A 17,975-nucleotide genomic window follows, 5' to 3' on the forward strand; every position below is an offset into this window, starting at 1 on the left:
GCATAGTGTCACTCACCTTTGGCTTGTGTCCATCTGCCATGAACATACTGTATTGGAAATGTCCTCAAGAATGCTGTATTTATGTATATATTTAAAATTCTGTATTTACTTTCATTTAGTTACAACCCATGGCTACATCATTATTGTTCATATAATAAAGTTCTGCATTATTTTAACTTAGTTTTTGTTCGGTTTAGCCAGTGCTAGAGAATTAAAGTGAAATGTAGGGATGAAACGAGGCAAACACCTCTGCCTCGAAGCCTCTTTTAATTTATTTTAAATCTCATGTCAGGTTCTTTCGCAATTATTTTTTTAATGTGAAACAACGCGTTTACGTCACCCACAAAGCGGAAGGAGACACAAGCGCTGCGTCCGAAATCGCATACTGCAAGGAGTCAGCAGTGTTTTGATTTGAGGGCGTGGGCAAACGTAAAAAAGAGAACGTCGTGGCATGTGTCCATTGCAAGATAGAGCTGGCATACCACAACTAGGGCCCTATGATTTCCGCGATGCAGAAAACGGAGGGAATCGTGGAATCCAGTCATAAAAACGGAATTTACAGTTTTCAGCGTCTGCTGCCTCACTAAATAAGGACGTGAACACATGAACATCTCCAGAACTGCTCTGACGGTCACTTCATGAGCATTTGACCGCTTGATTTGAGTAAAACTAGCATCATATATCACATCATAGACTGTAGTATCCCAAACACAGAACTGTAAAGGTAAGTCAACCCGTCAAAATAAAAGTCCGGTTTAGTTTAAAGACAAGTATTTGCCAGATATGTATTACTATTGTTCAGCAGAATGTACATAGCCTACTTAAGAGATGTGATAAATCGGTAATGCGATAAATCATGGTTATGAATATACACAGTATTTAAAATACCGGGGAAAAATATAAATCAAAATTTAGATTTTTAGAATGTGCATTAGTTTGTTTTTCCATCAACTAGATAAAAGTAAACTGCGTGTATGCTGCGTAGGCATGCGCAGTTGCGCACTCTGATCTAAACAATCCCATTCCCCACGTGGAGATGCAGTGTATGTGTGTTTGTGTGTGTGCGCTGCAGAGCCAAAGACGTGTGCGCACTCCGATGTAAACAGTACCCGAATGGAGAGGAACCATGGCGGAAGGAGGAACGCTGCCGACGATCTATCCCACTTCTAAAAGGGTGAAGTCAGAGGTTTGGAAATATTTTGGGTTCCAAAAAAAATGAAGAGGGATTGCTGGTTGAAGACAGTTTCTCTTTGTGTAAGACATGTGGATGGAAAGTGGCAGCGAAACACGGGAACACGTCTAACATATTCGCTAATCTCAGTGACAACCATTCAGTCCAATTCAGAGAGATAAAGGTACGTTTATAAAACTTAGTCTCATTTCCGTGTTGAATACCACATAAAAACTATTATTTGACAAGATGCCACAGATACACAGACTATTTTCATTTGCATGTAATGTTAGCTTGTTTTAATGTAGTTTACGAGTAAGCTAGAGCTCTACTAGGCTAGCTATGCTAAAAGTTAAAGCTAAAAGTAAGCTGAGTAATTAAAAAATGACAGTGTGCCAGAATAATTATTTTAATTATACGTTGATGGAATAAAATAAATACGTACACTGTTACAAAGTGCGAGTCAACTTGCCGTATATAAATGGTTAGATATCTATAAAAACACTGGCTTGGCTTGTTATTCAGACAATAATAATAATAAAATGAATTTTAGTACTATTGTACAGACAAGTTACTATGCATCAAGAATGCCCATTTAAATGTCAAGACATGTTCAAATGTTATTGTTATAAAGTAATGTTTTTCTTCTCCATTTTCTTTTTTCCCCTGTATTTCTCTATTTACAGAGTAGTCATGCATCTAGCAGTGCTGGTTCATCTTCAGCTGAAGCCGTTGTTCAGCCAACAGTCAAAGAGGCATTCCAGCGTCAGGCTTCATATGGACCCTCATCTCACCGGGCCAAAGAAATCAATCATGCCATAGCAAATTATATTGCTAAGGACATGATACCAATTCACACTGTATCAAAACCAGGATTTCAGAAACTGATGAAGACCACAGTTCCACTTTACACAATTTTTTTTTTTTTACATTTTTTACATTTCTTTACATAAATTCCCTCAGAGAAGTTTTTCTCAAAAACAGAATTTTCCAGAATGTACAACAGTCTAAAAGAGGAAGTTGGCAAGCGTATAACCCGGGGAAAATGGTATGCAGCAACCACTGACCTGTGGACCAGCAGTGGAGGAAGCGGACATCCATACATCAGCTTCACCATCCACTACCTCTTAGACTGGAAACTTCAATCAAATTGCCTGGAAACACAGTTCTTTCCAGAAGACCACACTGCTGGCAATATCAGAGTTTTTTGATAACATGTTGCAAGAGGGGGGCATCAACAAAGAGCATCTTGTCAGTGTTACAACTGATAATGCTACAAATATGAAAAAGGCCTTTGAGAGTGACACCACCTTGCCCTGGATGTTTTGGCCACAACTTGAATCTAGCCATTACAAAAGCTCTGAAAAATCACACAGCAATCAGAGCTTGTCGACATTTGGTGCAGGGATTTTCAAGAAGCTGGAAGAGAAGAAGAGAGCTCAGAAATAAACAAGAGGCCTTAAACATCCCTCAGAGGTCGCTCATCCATGATGTAGTCACTCGATGGGGATCGACTCAGAAAATGCTGCAGAGGTTTATTGAACAACAGCAGGCAGTCTGTGCTGTACTGGCAACTGAGAGAGGGGCATGGCATCTGATGCCAAAGGATGCAGATATTGCAGTCATTGAACAAGTCTTAAAAATCCTTGATCCACTCAGTGCTTTCACTAATGCTTTGGCTTCAGAGAGCAGAGTAAGCCTGTCAGCCCTGAAGCCAGTGTTATGTCACATCATCTCAGACATTCTTGATGTGAAAAATGAAGACGGTGCCCTTACCAAAAACCTGAAGAGGTTAATGAAGACAGATCTCGAGTCCAGGTACACTGATGATGCAAAGAAGGCGGTGGACTTGATAAGCTTTGTTGATCCACGGTTTAAGGGAAGCTTTTCTGATGACGTTGAAGCCACAGTCAACTTCTGCACTGAGGAAGCTTCAAAACTGACAGAGATGACAACACTGAGTGAGCGAGCTGCCCAGACAGAGCAAACCAGCACAACCTCCCCAATACCCTCTGAAAAACAGTGCCAAAGCTTGGCCACCCTCCTCAACAAAATCACCTCCACAAGGCAACAGAGGGCAGAGGAGGGTGAAGGCAGCAGCACCCTGAGCCTGAAGTCAAAGATTGAAGCAGAGGTAAAAGTGTATCTTTCTGTGCCAGTAATAAAATCAGAGGCAGATCCATTGCAGTGGTGGAGTCTCCATGCTGAAGAGTTACCTCATCTAGCTACCATTGCTCAGAAGTTTCTCTGCATACAAGTGTTCCTTCAGAGAGGGTATTTAGTGCCAGTGGACACAATCCTCTCACCTCACCATGCAAAGCTCAAGCCAGAAAAAGTGAACATGCTCACATTTTTGCACTTTAATCTGAAGGACTAAAACATAAAAGAACAGAAGGAATTCCCAGAAGATACCAGGAATCGATAGAAAATGTTTACTGTTGACACTTTATAGTTCTTTTACATATAAATATATTTAAAAGCAGTTTACAAAAGTTGTTCTGTTGCTGTTTTTGCACTTTGTCTGATACAATTGCTCACTTTATACATCATTACTGTTTGCTTTCTTTAAATAATAAAGAGTACCTCAAACATTAAACAAGTAAATATAAAGTAATTAAAGTTGTTGTTAAAAGGACAGAACTGAATTTGGTTTATATTTTTAACCTTTATTTCTCATATAATTGAATACTGTGATAATACCGTATATCGTGACAAAACCTTAATTAATCGCAGCATGGAAATCTGATACCGTCACATGCCTAAGCCTACTACAAAAACAAATCTAACATTATTTATTTTAAGGTTTAATCACACAACATTTCTTCCATGTTTTATTTTTAATAGTAAATCTCCTTTGTTTACCAAAAAGTTAAGTTTGCTTAATTTTCAATAATTAAAAGATGAATTAAATTAATGTTTTATATGTTTAATGTTTAATGTGCATCTCAGAAAATGCTTTATTTAAAACCCCAACCGAATGGCACTTAAATGCACTTAACACATCTGTCAACTTTATTGACATTGTTCACAGTACAAGTACAGACAGAGAAACAATGGGTTATAATTAAATGTTTATTTTTGATGTATGCATTGCATTCTACGCATTTAAAAAAAAAAAAAAAAAGAAACTTAGTTGTTCATTTTAAGAGACCCAGGAGTCTTATTTTCTCTTGCATAATTAATATTGCACTTTAAGCAAAAACACATTTTATCCGATTACTCGATTGATCGGTGGAATTTTTGGTAGAATACTCTATTACTAAAATATTCGATAGCTACAGCCCTAGTGAAATGTGTGTGTTTTGTGGCCGCTCCTGCAAACATTCTTATATTGACTATAATTTTTGCTCCATCAATAAGCGGGTATTGAAATCGCTTTTGAATTGCGCTCACTGCTCACTTTAACTTAGATTTTGCGATCACACGCACTCCGTGTAAAGGAGCACATCTAATCTCACAAGATCAGATATTTGTCAGTGAGTTCAGGACCTGCTGAGCAGCAAATACTGTCAGTCATCTATCCTACTCTCGACCCGTGATCAGTCAAGCTCGGGTTTGGATGCAGGTTTGCAAAGTCCATGTTTTTTTTCCACAGAATCGGAATACTTTTAAACCGATGCCCTGGGTTTATTTTTTACACGTGGGTAAACATATGTAAAGCATATTTTTCTTTCACCAACCAGCAAACTTACTTGAAATACTTAGAGGAGAAAAATACTTTTAAACGGTTTAAACATAGTATTAATCAATATATATATAACTTTTGGTTAATGGTTAAACGGTTAAAATGAGCAGCCCTATTCAAGAACTAACAGAACTGAACGCCATCATTCAAATGAAGCATTTAAATAAAAAAAAATCATAATAAATCATAATAAAAATCTCAATTCCTAAACCCTGAAGGTGATATTAGTCAGGTTTTTGGTTGATCTCACCACAACAGGCTTGGTGACCATCCTGCGTAAAGTGCCAATCCTTACGCTCCTGCAGTCCAGAATAATGCTGCCCAACTTCTGCACCTGAACCATTTTCCTCTTCTTAGGAGACGGATCTTCACACACGGGGTTCCCAAACTACATGAGAAAAATGACAACAACAACAAAAAAACTTACACACTCCAAATACAACAAACTCTCTAGTGAACAGATTCATTCATTCAAACTGATTCTCAATTCTTCAGGAAAAAAATATTGTACATTGTTGAAAATTCTGCTGATTTTCACATTTGTCCAATGTTTGAAAAAAACATTTCACAAAATAAATGCTGGTCAGTAAAATGTTGGCGAAAATATGAAATACTGAGTCTTGATTTTACTTGATTTTTAAATGTAGCAACAGTACAACAAAAACACTGCTTACTGGATCTCTCATGCGATTCCTTCTGGGCAGCAGGTTTCTCTGGCTTGTCTGTGTGAAAAAGTCACTGCTGGGGTCCTCATGTTCACCAGCTGCTTTAACGGCCGCTTCCACCCGTCCACCGGAGGGAGCAGGAGACGAGTGGGCAGAGTCGGCGGGCCGCGGCGACACGCTGTCCAAGCGGTTACCGGTCCCTGTGCTGCTGACATCATCACTTTCTTCATCCTCATCGCTGGACAGCACAACTGCATTTCATCAAAACACGTACATGACACATGCATCTGAATTACTGCTGTCACCTAGTATCCCTCAGTTCTTGGTTAAGCCTGATCAAAAATGCTTTTTAATTCTGTGATGTTCATTTGGTATATTTGTGTTGTGATGCTTAATCATATTAGTAACATTATAGTATGCTCCTCTTCTTTTGTTATGCATCATGAAGCTCCCTTCCATTATTTCAATGAATCGATCATTGTGTTGATTATATCCTCAATTACTCAGACAAAAAGCCAGATTTGATTTTATATCAAACAATAAATCATGACTTGTGTTGTCCCACAAACAATGAAACAAACTGAAGACTAAAGACAAATACAGTGAAGATATGTTATCCAATACATTTACATTTATTCATTTAGCAGACGCTTTTATCCAAAGCGACTTACAGATGAGGACAGTGGAAGCAATCAAAAACAGCAAAAAGAGCAATGATATATAAGTGCTATAACAAGTCTCAGTTAGGTTAACACAGTACACGTAGCATGGGATTTTAAATAATATAATATAAAGAAAACAGATAGAATAAAAAAAAAGAATAGAGCAAGCTAGTGTTAGAGGTCTTTACACATACACACACATACAATTGCATAATTAATGAAAAGAAAATAGAATACAAAAAGATTAGAAAGGTAGTTAGATTTTTTTTAAGAATATAATTAGAATAGTGAGTGTTAAAGTTAGAGAGTCAAATAAAGATGGAAGAGATGGGTTTTAAGCAGATTCTTGAAGATGGCTAAGGACTCAGCTGCTCAGATTGAGTTGGGTAGGTCATTCCACCAGGAGGGAACATTTAATTTATAAATCCGTAAAAGTGACTTTGTGCTTCTTTGGGATGGCACAATCAAGCGACGTTCACTTGGAGAACGCAAGCTTCTAGAGGGCACATAAGTCTGAAGTAACAAATTTAGGTAAAGGGGTGCAGAGCCAGTGGTAGTTTTGTAGGCAAACATCAATGCCTTGAATTTTATACGAGCAGCTATTGGAAGCCAGTGCAAATTGATAAACAGAGGTGTGACGTATTCTTTTTGGCTCATTAAAAATTAATCCTGCTGCCGCGTTCTGAATTAATTGTAAAGGTTTGATAGAATTGGCTGGAAGACCTCCCAAGAGGGCATTGCAATAATCCAGCCTGGACAGAACAAGAGCTTGAACAAGGAGTTGTGCAGCATGTTCCGAAAGAAAGGGCTTGATCTTCTTGATGTTGAATAAAGCAAATCTGCAGGATCGGACAGTTTTAGCAATGTGGTCTGAGAAAGTCAGCTGATCATCAATCATAACTCCAAGGCTTCTAGTTGTTTTTGAAGGAGTTATGGTTGATGTGCCTAACTTGATGGTGAAATTGTGATGAAACGATGGGTTTGCTGGAATCACAAGCAGTTCCGTCTTGGCAAGGTTGAGTTGAAGGTAATGGTCCATCATCCAGAAAGAATGGAAGATGTCTGCTAGACAAGCTGAGATGCGAATAGCTACCGTCGGATCATCAGGATGGAATGAGAGGAAGAGTTGAGTGTCATCAGCATAGCAGTGGTATGAAAAGACATGTTTCTGAATGACAGAACCTAATGATGCCATGAAGAGAGAGAAGAGAAGTGGTCCAAGAACTGAGCCCTGAGGCACCCCAGTAGTTAGATGTTGTGACTTGGACACCTCACCTCTCCAAGATACTTTGAAGGACCTATCTGATAGGTAAGTCTCAAACCATTGAAGTGTGGTTCCTGAGATGCCTTTTGCAAGTAGGGTTGATAGGAGGATCTGGTGGTTAACCGTGTCAAAAGCAGCGGACAGATCAAGCAGGATAAGTACTGAAGATTTGGATTCCGCTCTTGTCAGTCTTAGAGCTTCAACAACGGAGAACAAGACAGTCTCAGTTGAATGTCCACTTCTGAAGCCAGATTGGTTGCTGTCAAGGAGGTTGTTGTGTGTGAGAAGTGTAGAGACTTGGTTGAACACCGCCCCTTAAGTGTTTTTGCAATGAAAGGAAGAAGGGAAACTGGTCTGTAGTTCTCTAAAAGAGATGGGTTGAGGTTAGGTTTCTTAAGTAGTGGAGTTATACGTGCCTGTCTAAATGATGAGGGAAAAACACCAGTGTGTAGGGATGTGTTGATGATGTGAGTGAGTGCAGGTACAACTGGAGGAGAAATGGCTTGAAGGAGATGAGATGGAATAGGATCAAGCGGGCAAGTTGTAGGGTGATTAGAAAGGATGAGTTTTGAGACTTCTGCCTCAGAGAGTGAAGAGAAGGATGTAAATGAGTGTAAGTTTGCTGGTGATATGAGCTTGACTGATTGTGGTGTGGAAAATTGTGCACTAATGTGTTAAATTTTATTAATGAAAAACGTTGCAAAGTCGTCAGCTATTAGAGATGAAGCAGGAGGGGGAGGAGGAAGACAAAGAAGTGAGGAAAATGGTTTAAAAAGCAAGCGAGAGTTAGACGAATTGTTAATTTTGTTATGGTAGTATGTCATTTTAGCAGTGGAGACATTAGCAGAGAAAGAAAATAGGAGTGACATACATATTAAACTTGAAAAAAAAATGTGACATTTATCGTGCTAATTATTGATATGAAGATCAATATGTGATTGTGATAATTTTTTTGGACCTATTACCCAGCCCTATGTGCATCCCTTTATGACCACAGTGTACCAGTGTGATGGCTACTTCCAGCAATATTACACAACATGTCACACAGCTCAAATCATCTCAAACTGGTTTCTAACAAACCACTAAACTCAAACGGCCTCCACAATCACCCGATCCCAGTCCAGCATCTTTGGGATGTGGTGGAACGGGAGCAAATCTGCAAATCTGCATTAACTGTGAGACGCTATGATGTCAATATGGACAACATGAAATTTGGATGAATGCTTACACCACCTTGCTGACACTATGCCATGAAGAATTAAGCAGTTCTGAAGGCAAACGTGGTCCAAACCAATACTAGAAAGGTGCACCTAATAAAGTGGCCAGCGAGTCATGAATTTCTTCTACTGTGCCTTTCAGTCCTTGTTAATAAGGTATTGCTAATGGGGCAGTCCAACTGAAAACTAGCCAACAAATGTTTGACGTGCTGATCATTTGCAATCTGATGTAAAAGTGTGAAGTGTAGTGTACTTACTGGGGTCATTTAATTGACATGGTTTGGTGATCCGCTGTTTCTTGCCTCCAGCTTGCTTGAGTCCATTACACGCTGAGCTTCCCGAAGTGGCAACGAGTCTCCCATTGTGCGGGAGCAGCAAACCTCCATGTGGGATCCGCACCGATGGGCTCATGACCACATCTATCTGTTGAGAGCAGCCCCCAGAGGTGGATTCGTAAAAGCCTTTGCTTATCTGAAGGCTGGGCGGCGCAGGGGGCGGCTGCGAGCGAATGGACGGGCGAGGGGGCAACGCTGATGTCACAGCAGGAAGGGGCAGAGTCTCAGCAGGAAGGATATATCCACAGTGGTCACATCTTACATGGTCCTCACTTGGCTGTCTACATTTACCACAAACTGTGAGGTAATCATCAGGCTGAAGGGGCTGCTGGGTGCGGGAAAGCCAGAAAAACACTTCAAACACCTTGGTCAGGGTAGAACCATATCTAATTATTGACGGGTATAAAAATAAGACTGTGAGGAACTGAAGTTCAGTGCGTTAAACGGACTGATGATTGTTCACCTGACAAAATCATTTTCAGAAAAAAATTCAATAGACAAAAACACCATAAAACAGTTTTGAAAGTTACATGATCTAGGACTTTTACACAGTGCACGTCATTGTAAAGACTTCAAGTCAATCCCTCACAGCAGGGGTCGGCAACCGTTAACTGTTTTTTATATTTCTGGTTAACGACTGTGCAAAAAACCCTCAACATTTATTTGTTCTTGTTTCAAAGTATAAGCTCACTTACACTCATTTTCTTCAATTTCTCAGAAAACAAGACTTCATTACTTCATTCTCTTAGGTAAATGGATCTTAATTTAAAGAGGACATCAGATTAAATGTTCACTTATTTTTTCAATTTATTAGGTTTCTGGATATCTGCCAGCTCGGAAAAACTGAAAAGAAAACGTGCAGCCAGTTTGTTATGTGCTGTCCGAGTCTGAAACTCTGTCATCCAGAGAGCGGTTTCAATTTGCAGCTGGTTTCTATGTAGATAACTAGCTATTTAAATCACCTCTGAGCCATATACAGATATATTCACGTGTATTGTGTTGGCAGTAGCTCATTATCATTTAAAGAGACATGCATCGAAACGGCTCACTGTGAACAGAGCTCTTTTTGACAAGGTGAAATGGGTGTTATTTTAAAAGACCAATAAGGAATTTTAACCTAAGTATGTTACAGACATTTCATGAATACCCTAAAGAATCATACCAACTTGTGGAAAATGGACATCTAATGTCCCCTTTAAGGACATTTGGATATTTGTTTTAAAAAGCAAGACAAAAATACTGAGGAAGATTTGCAATGCGTGCAACATGTAATGCCATGTATATAAGACATTCTGATCGGATTGAAGATCTTTTTAAGACCCTCATTTGACTGTATTTAGACTGGGGTAACACAGAAGTACAGGGTATGTCTCACCTCAACTGGTTTGCCCACAGGAGCAGGACTATCGTTCATCGGCCGCCGTTTCTGATGGACACGTCTCTTAACACTGTTGGCTGAATCTAGTGACGCACAGTAGAACAACAACCATTAGATATCTCCGCTTTCTGTAAATTCTGAAAATGATTAAACTCATTGGTTCTGCTCCATCTGCTTACCTGGACTCTCGGGACAGGTGAGAAGAATGCTGTCCAGCTCGACTCTTTGGACCATATTGGATCTGCAGGAGAGACACATTTTCAGACAGCATAAGAATTATGAAACGCATCAGAGCCGCTCAAAAAATGTCACAGCTGATGTTCAGTGAAAATTAGGCATTATTTATAATCATCTTGAAAAGAAAAAATGTTTTCTGCAGTTATCACTTTATGCCATAAATGCTGTAGATAGAGCTTAACTTGGTAAACATTTCATCACACCAACAATGTGGGCAACACTGTATGTGGCATACAATAAGCCACACAATGCATTTCAGAATAGAATTGGGTGAAGTTTTAGTAAAAGGAAGGTCGAGCGCGTCTGATTTCAAAGTTTTTTTGAGCAGCCAAAAATGTCAATGTAGCTTATTTGACCTAAACTATAGACATAAACACAGCTAAGGCTAAAGTTCAAGGCAGTATTACTCTCAATGCTCATGTTTCTACTCGATTTACTTGACATCAAACATCTGAAGTTAAATCGGACACTTTTTATTTGGTGAAGTCAGCTCATGCAGTGCCATACCTTTGCTCCAGCGTTCTGATTGGAGCAGCGAACTGTGCGTGCTGGAAGAGCCGCCCCTGAACCATAACTCCTTGGGACGGCGCTGGACTCATTATCAGAAAGCTGGTTCGATTGGGGAGCGGAGACGCACTCACTGAATGAGCTGCCTCACTGGGAGACCATCAACAACAACAGTGAGCATATACATTCAATCCAAATACAGGCATTTAGACCATTTAGAAAGACAAAAAAATATATATAATAATACTAATTTGATAAAAAAAAAGGGGTGAATTCCTATGCTGAATGACAAACATGATTATTTAGCTTGAACTGCAATCACAATTATTAATTATGATTCGATATTAGAATTATAGCAGAATTATTGCACTTTCAAATCGAGAGAACAACTTGCATAATTTTTTTTTTTTTACCTCATCTAGTTTCCTGATGTATAATATTTATTATATAAATGAATATGCTCTTAACATTACAATTAATACAAGAAGCTTCTATGAATAGCTAAACCAGTAAAATTTCTAATATTAACAATAATTCCTCCAACAACTACAAATAATGTTAAATTTTTTGTTTTTTGTTTTGTGCTGGGCAACGATACTTTTTTTTTTTTAATAATTGCAATTAATCTGATTATTGTCTGTAATTAATTGCATTGTTATGCAAAAAACTAATAGTGCATTCAAAAGTAGTTGATTGTGCCCTTTTTCATTTAAAAGTACTGCTATATGAACAAAAGTGCACTAACATTTGGTTTGCAAACACTAAAGAAATAAGGTGCTTTTTTACAGCAGTATTCCTTTTACATAATAGCAGTTAATATATTTATTGTAAATCTTAACATAATTAAATGAAATATAAAACAAGCTATTTGTCACTGCCAGGACAAACGTTTTTACAGAAAATATTTTATAGTTAAAAACATTTTTTATAGAAAAAAAAAAGTTATGCTCAGAGTCCAGAGCCTCGATCATAACATTACAACAGGCATCTTCCTATGAGTCCTGCACGATCGCGGGACCCATCGCAGCAGAGTGCGGTGCGGGACAACACGTGATGATGCTATCCTATTTCCCATTTATGAAGTCATGATTATGCGCTCGTTGCATTCTTTTCTGTTAAAAATAACAGTGGACAGTAGTTTGTGAATGTTGATGCTTTGCCTTAATAATTTGATCGGGAGCATCCCCTCCTGTGACACATGATTTGTCTGTATGTGTATTCAGAGCCAGTGAGCCACGGACTTTCATAATAATAAAAAAACACATAAAATAATTATCAGCATTAATCAATGAATGCGTTAACTTGCCCAGCCCTATTTTTTCTATTAAAACAACAACCAAGATGAACTGCTATATTAAGAAACCACAAGCGCAAACAATATAAAATAACAGAATCACTTATTACATTTATTACAGTTCATCAGGTTAAGAGAAAAGCAATGGTTGAGGGATGTAAACTCTTGAAATCTGGCAACGCAAGCATGAAAGCCAGTGGAAGCTTGTTACTAATGTAAGATAACAAAATTTAAGGGAATTATTTTCAGTAAAAATAAGAAGTGGGAATATACCATATCTCACATGATTATGCGTAAATAACTGAGAGAAGTGGAAATTAATTGTGCAGCCCTAATACATACATATAAATACGCAAACAATACAATTTCAATACCTAAGCTTGCCAGCTCTGTTGAGTTGCCTTAATTGATTTGGACGTCGCTCATGAGTCTCCATAGACCCATTAGCACTGAAGCGCTTCATGGATGGAGTCTGCCAAAGACAGATCAGAGTGCTCAGGTTAGAAGATCACAGCTCAACATAACAGCAGACCAGCCATAACAACCATCAAACAGGAGTTCATTAACATGCAACTGACCACAGTTACTCTATATGGCCAGAAGTATGTGGTATGATACCATTTGCATTTTAATTAAATGTTTGTCTACTTAAGTCATTTTTAAATGTTGCATCACACAACGAAATTCTAGAAAACGGTGTGCTTTTTTTAAAAAAATGCATTGTTGTGTAAGTAAGCTAAAAAGATTTATGACAATTAGCACAAATTAGATGCCAACGCTGGAAACCAATCATGTTTCTTTTGAGCTAATGAATGCAATGGCCAATCAGAGGTGTTTATTATAAGTGCATGCACTTACTGACTGAATTCTGCACTTTTGTAAATGCTCTCATTATTCGTTTTGCATTGTAGACATCTTCAGTCACTATAACAGGAGATTTGGCGAGAGTGCATAACTCGCACTGGAATCATGGGCCACATGGAGTTGTCTCATAATACTACATGATAGCTGCTACTGCACCATGAGACATAATCAAGGTATACATCTTTGTTACAGTATAAACCCAGACCGGAACAGGGAGGAGAGAGACTCAATCACTGAGAGATAATAAAAGAAAATGAAAGATAATGGAGCAGATGAGAGAGGCAGAAAGATTGCGGATACCTTCATTCCCTCGGGGGAAAGCTCCTGCTGGCCACTCACTCGCTCCATGGTCACAAGAGCAGCGCTAGTGGAACAGGAGAAAGACACTTAGAGCCCATTCACTCAGAACATCCTTTACTGTGAAAAACCCCAGAATTGAGCATTTGAATGGGGGAAAAATCCAAGGTCTTGAAGTTTTTTTTTTTTTTTTTTTAATTGAACAACTTTTAACTTGAGGAGCACATTTTTAGAATGGCATGCCAGACGCAAGACAAAAGATGCAAGTGCAATGATCTATGATATCCATCTAGAAAGTATTTACATGGCATGCAGCGCCACCGTCTCAATGGACTGCATACACACTGCACTATCAAACATTTAGGTGAGATAATTCTATATTTCAGAAAAAATAAATAATCCACCCATTTTCAAAAATGAAATCCAGGCCCTGAATTAATATCTGTAAAAATCCTGGCTATAAATAATTGTAGATGATAAAAGCAACGCTTCTAAAATATCGGTATCGGCAGATAGTGCTTCCTGTGATCGACAATCAGTGATCGGCCAAAAAAATACTGATTGGAGCACCGTTCATTTCTGTAACTTCTTTTTGGCCTAAATGTTCCTCTGTAAACGGTGATAATAACATTCGACTCAAAGCACATGTTAGAATGCAGAGATGCTTGAGTGGGCTGTAAGCTGCTCTGAGCTCAGTGATCTTACTCATGTCTGCGGTGGTCTTCACTATCATCTGAGAGAGAACACCTCCAGGTCTGCTTAAAGCCTCCATCTCTCCTGCCCTCACATTCACCCAGAGCTATCAACACATCAGAACATGGCCACAAGGAATATCATAAGGAACTCTCATCATATCCATTTGATTGTATACATTTTTGTACTCTGACAAATGAGAGGACATTTTTACTCAAAAAAAAAAGAAAAAAAAAAAGAAAAAGATTGTTGGTATGTTTCAATTGTTGCCTAGTGAAACCAAACCAAACCAAAAATGCAACATTTTAATAATTTTAATGCCTGTTTCAGAACAAAGCAAACGATCCTTAGATTTTTGAAAATGGAAAACATTTTTTTTTCTATTAAAAACTAATAACACATTAATGTTTTATTTATTATTAGTTTTGATCAATTAAATGCTAGATTGATGGACAAAAGTGTACATTTCTTTCTAATTTACAGCTCTACCTATCAGTCTCTGCATTTACCCATTTAACTATCTCTGTAAAAACACTATTGTATAAAGCACTTCATATAAATTCAGAAAGGTGACTTGTCCATTTTTTCAGCCTTTGTTAAAGCAACATCAACATTTTGCATATAGATTAGAAACAATAACATGTGATCCCATTTGAATTAGGATATTCTGCAAGTACAGTCGACATGAATGTGAACATTTCATTCATGTCTTTTATGTATTTTCATGGCAATATGATAATGCTGCTGATGAAAACATGCGAATATATTCATTCGTAAAAGATTGGAAAATAATATTTGTACGTATTTTCTGATATTACTGGATGAGGTTGAAGGGCCCACGATGAATCAAGGAGAAACCCAGCTAAAAAATCTCAAGTCAGCGGTGATGACTTCATAGATAGTTTTATTGTTTATTGTTCATGACAAGGCATAATGAGTAAATTTAGGGCGATTTAAGATTTAAAACTAACAAAAAATCAATGATTTCTGAAGTTTGTTTATATCGCGTAGCATCAGGCCTCAGCCTGCTTTAGCATCCATACACGGAAACAGATATTTTAACAAGGGGACAGACCTTCAAACTACACACGTGTAATACAATGCACTTTGATATATATATATATATATATATATATATATATATATATATATATATTTATAGTATATTTAGAGTTTAATCGGCTCAGATGTTTCTATTTTTGCAGCGTGCATGCTGCTGCTCGGTTAGCACGCGCGCTAACACACACGCGATGAAATCTGACGGATTACATGCATATTCACATTTACACACTAACACAAGGCAAACAGCGCATTAAAGGCAAACGCTCGTGTCTTACCTTCAAAAAACAGACTCTTTTTATGATTCATATTGGTCCATCCCTTCAAACGAGTTTAACCTCGCGCACTGTACTTAAGCGACTTCTGTCACTTCAACACAACACCCAGAACAACTATAACAATTCACATCTGATTTCAAGAGTTCACATCCCAATGGAACTCAAGTTCAATCTATGTAAAATGATGTCGCTTTGTGTTTTTCAGTCCTTCTTGTTCAGTCAGGAATCCCTCTGAAAACAGGACCGAAGTCAAATCTCGTCTTCTGTCTGTCTGCGGGGATGAGAGATGATTATCGTTACTCTCGCGCAGATAATTACGCGATCAGTGTGGGAGACTAAAGTGCATGTAATAAAACATGAAATTTTTACAGATTTTGTCAAACTCTGAGCGGTTAAAACAAGTGCATTATTCTGCAGCAAGAACAAGAAGCGCTATTGAGTCACTTCCGTCAAAGACTTTTGTGCAATATTTGTCAAATGCCCTAAATGTAATAATCTATTTGCTAGCGCATATTCTGCTTAAATGTAAGTATTTATCTACAGTATAAACATCATATGGTGTGAACGACCCTGTTCCCACATGGAAAAACCTATATAAACATATATGTTTCAATATAGGTTTTGATATAGGTTTTTAATATATGTGACATATATAAAATTGGCCATTTTCCTATATTATATGTACATATATGTACATATATATCTATGTACACACACACACACACACACACACACACACACACACACACATATATACATATGTGTAAAGATATGTGTGCATATATGTATATATATATACACACACACACACACACACACATATATATATATGTGTGTGTGTGTGTGTGTGTGTGTGTATACATATATGCACACATATCTTTACACATATGTGTAATTTGTGCATACATATACCTATATAGGTACATATATGCACGTATATATGCACCTATATGCTCACCTATAATAGTAAAATTAAAATCCATAGCTGCTAGGCAACATAAATAAAAGTCCAAAATGTAGAAATGTACATCATTTATTTACTCAAGATCAATCAAATAGTACAAAACAAAAAATATGAGCTAGGCATCATGTATGACAGTCAAAAATGAGATATGAGCTACAAAATGACCAGATCCTGCCATTAGCTATATAGAAGACATATCTTGTATGTATAGGGCTTATATTTGGATATGAAGAAGCAATACAGGAGACCTATATTTCCTGTATATGCACATATATGGACCTCAATTTTGCCTATATGTGGCATATATGCAGCATATAGGTTCTTTCCATGTGGGTTAATAAATAAGTCCATGTCATATATAATATTGGGGATAGCTATGGTGATTTATATAAAACTTAACCTTAAAAGTCCAAGTTGCAGCAAAATTACAGAAATAGATAAGTCACTATTCATAAACATATGTGATAAGACTATTTCAAGAATTGACACAAAGTAGAAAACAAACTGAAATTAGGGGGAATATTAACCTGTAAATCGTGAATGCATATTTCTATTTACCAAAGGCTTGCTTAACAGCCAGCTATGATTTAAGACACATTATTCTCAAAACTCCTGTCTTACATGCCATTTTTTAAGGATCATATGCAAAATAGTAGTGTTGTTTTTTTTATTATTATTATTTTGTTATTAATCTTTAAATACTTTTGTAATTTAAAAAAAAATATTTTTGTAAATATATATACATAAATATATATATATATATATATATAGTTCTGTGCACACTGCAAATAATAATAATAATTAAAAAAAATTGTTAAACTGTTAAGAGATTGCTTTGATTATTTAATACGTATCATTATTGTTTAAAAAAAGGTAAAAAATAATAAAAAAGTGCTTTAATTATAAGATTAATTTTCAGTTTATAAACTGGGGCAAATAATTATGTATGCGATCTTACTTTTCTCCATTTTACATCAAATGGATACATAATCAAAAATAACAATTAGTTGGCCAAATATTACACTTTCTTTATTTTCTTTACAAGTTTCTTTATTTGTATCAGTGGTGCCTTTAACATCCACAGAATCTTTCCAGACCACAAAAGATTCTTTAGATTATTAAAATGTTGTTCACACTGATAAATAACTTGAGAATTTTTTAAGTTGCTGAAGCAAGCTGTGATGGGTTCAGCAGTTCAGGTTTAGGTTAGTATCTCATTCCACTGTAGAGGAACAGAGAGGGTGAAGGTCCTGGAAAGTGATTCTGGGCCTCAGTGTGAAGGAACATGTTTACAGTGCACACCTGCTCTTCACACGCGCTGAAAGAAAGAGTAATAAAAACACAAACTGACTTCAGTCACAGCCTGAAGATATAAGAAGATCTCAGCAGAGGAGGATGAAACAAC

The 17,975-nt window shown here is 37.3% G+C and overlaps 1 protein-coding gene across 2 annotated transcripts in view; it reads right to left on the minus strand.

The window, feature by feature from the left end:
• Window positions 1–16,046, minus strand: part of LOC132092761 (sentrin-specific protease 6-like) — a 33,452-nt gene extending 17,406 nt beyond the window's left edge. Inside the window, exons 1-10 of one of the 2 annotated variants that reach the window (XM_059499145.1) lie at window positions 15,607–16,046; window positions 14,282–14,375; window positions 13,580–13,643; window positions 12,790–12,887; window positions 11,122–11,271; window positions 10,557–10,618; window positions 10,375–10,460; window positions 8,922–9,327; window positions 5,531–5,772; window positions 5,107–5,244 (exon numbers count right to left, since the gene is read on the minus strand). In XM_059499145.1, coding sequence (XP_059355128.1) covers window positions 5,107–5,244; window positions 5,531–5,772; window positions 8,922–9,327; window positions 10,375–10,460; window positions 10,557–10,618; window positions 11,122–11,271; window positions 12,790–12,887; window positions 13,580–13,643; window positions 14,282–14,375; window positions 15,607–15,637 — 1,371 coding nt within the window. In that variant the 5' untranslated portion in view covers window positions 15,638–16,046. The remainder of the gene's footprint in view (window positions 1–5,106; window positions 5,245–5,530; window positions 5,773–8,921; window positions 9,328–10,374; window positions 10,461–10,556; window positions 10,619–11,121; window positions 11,272–12,789; window positions 12,888–13,579; window positions 13,644–14,281; window positions 14,376–15,606) is intronic. The other variant, XM_059499146.1, reaches the window with a different exon arrangement.
• Window positions 16,047–17,975: the final 1,929 nt, after the last annotated feature.

This window comes from Carassius carassius, chromosome 18 (assembly GCF_963082965.1).
Source record: "Carassius carassius chromosome 18, fCarCar2.1, whole genome shotgun sequence".
Lineage (NCBI taxonomy): Eukaryota > Metazoa > Chordata > Actinopteri > Cypriniformes > Cyprinidae > Carassius > Carassius carassius.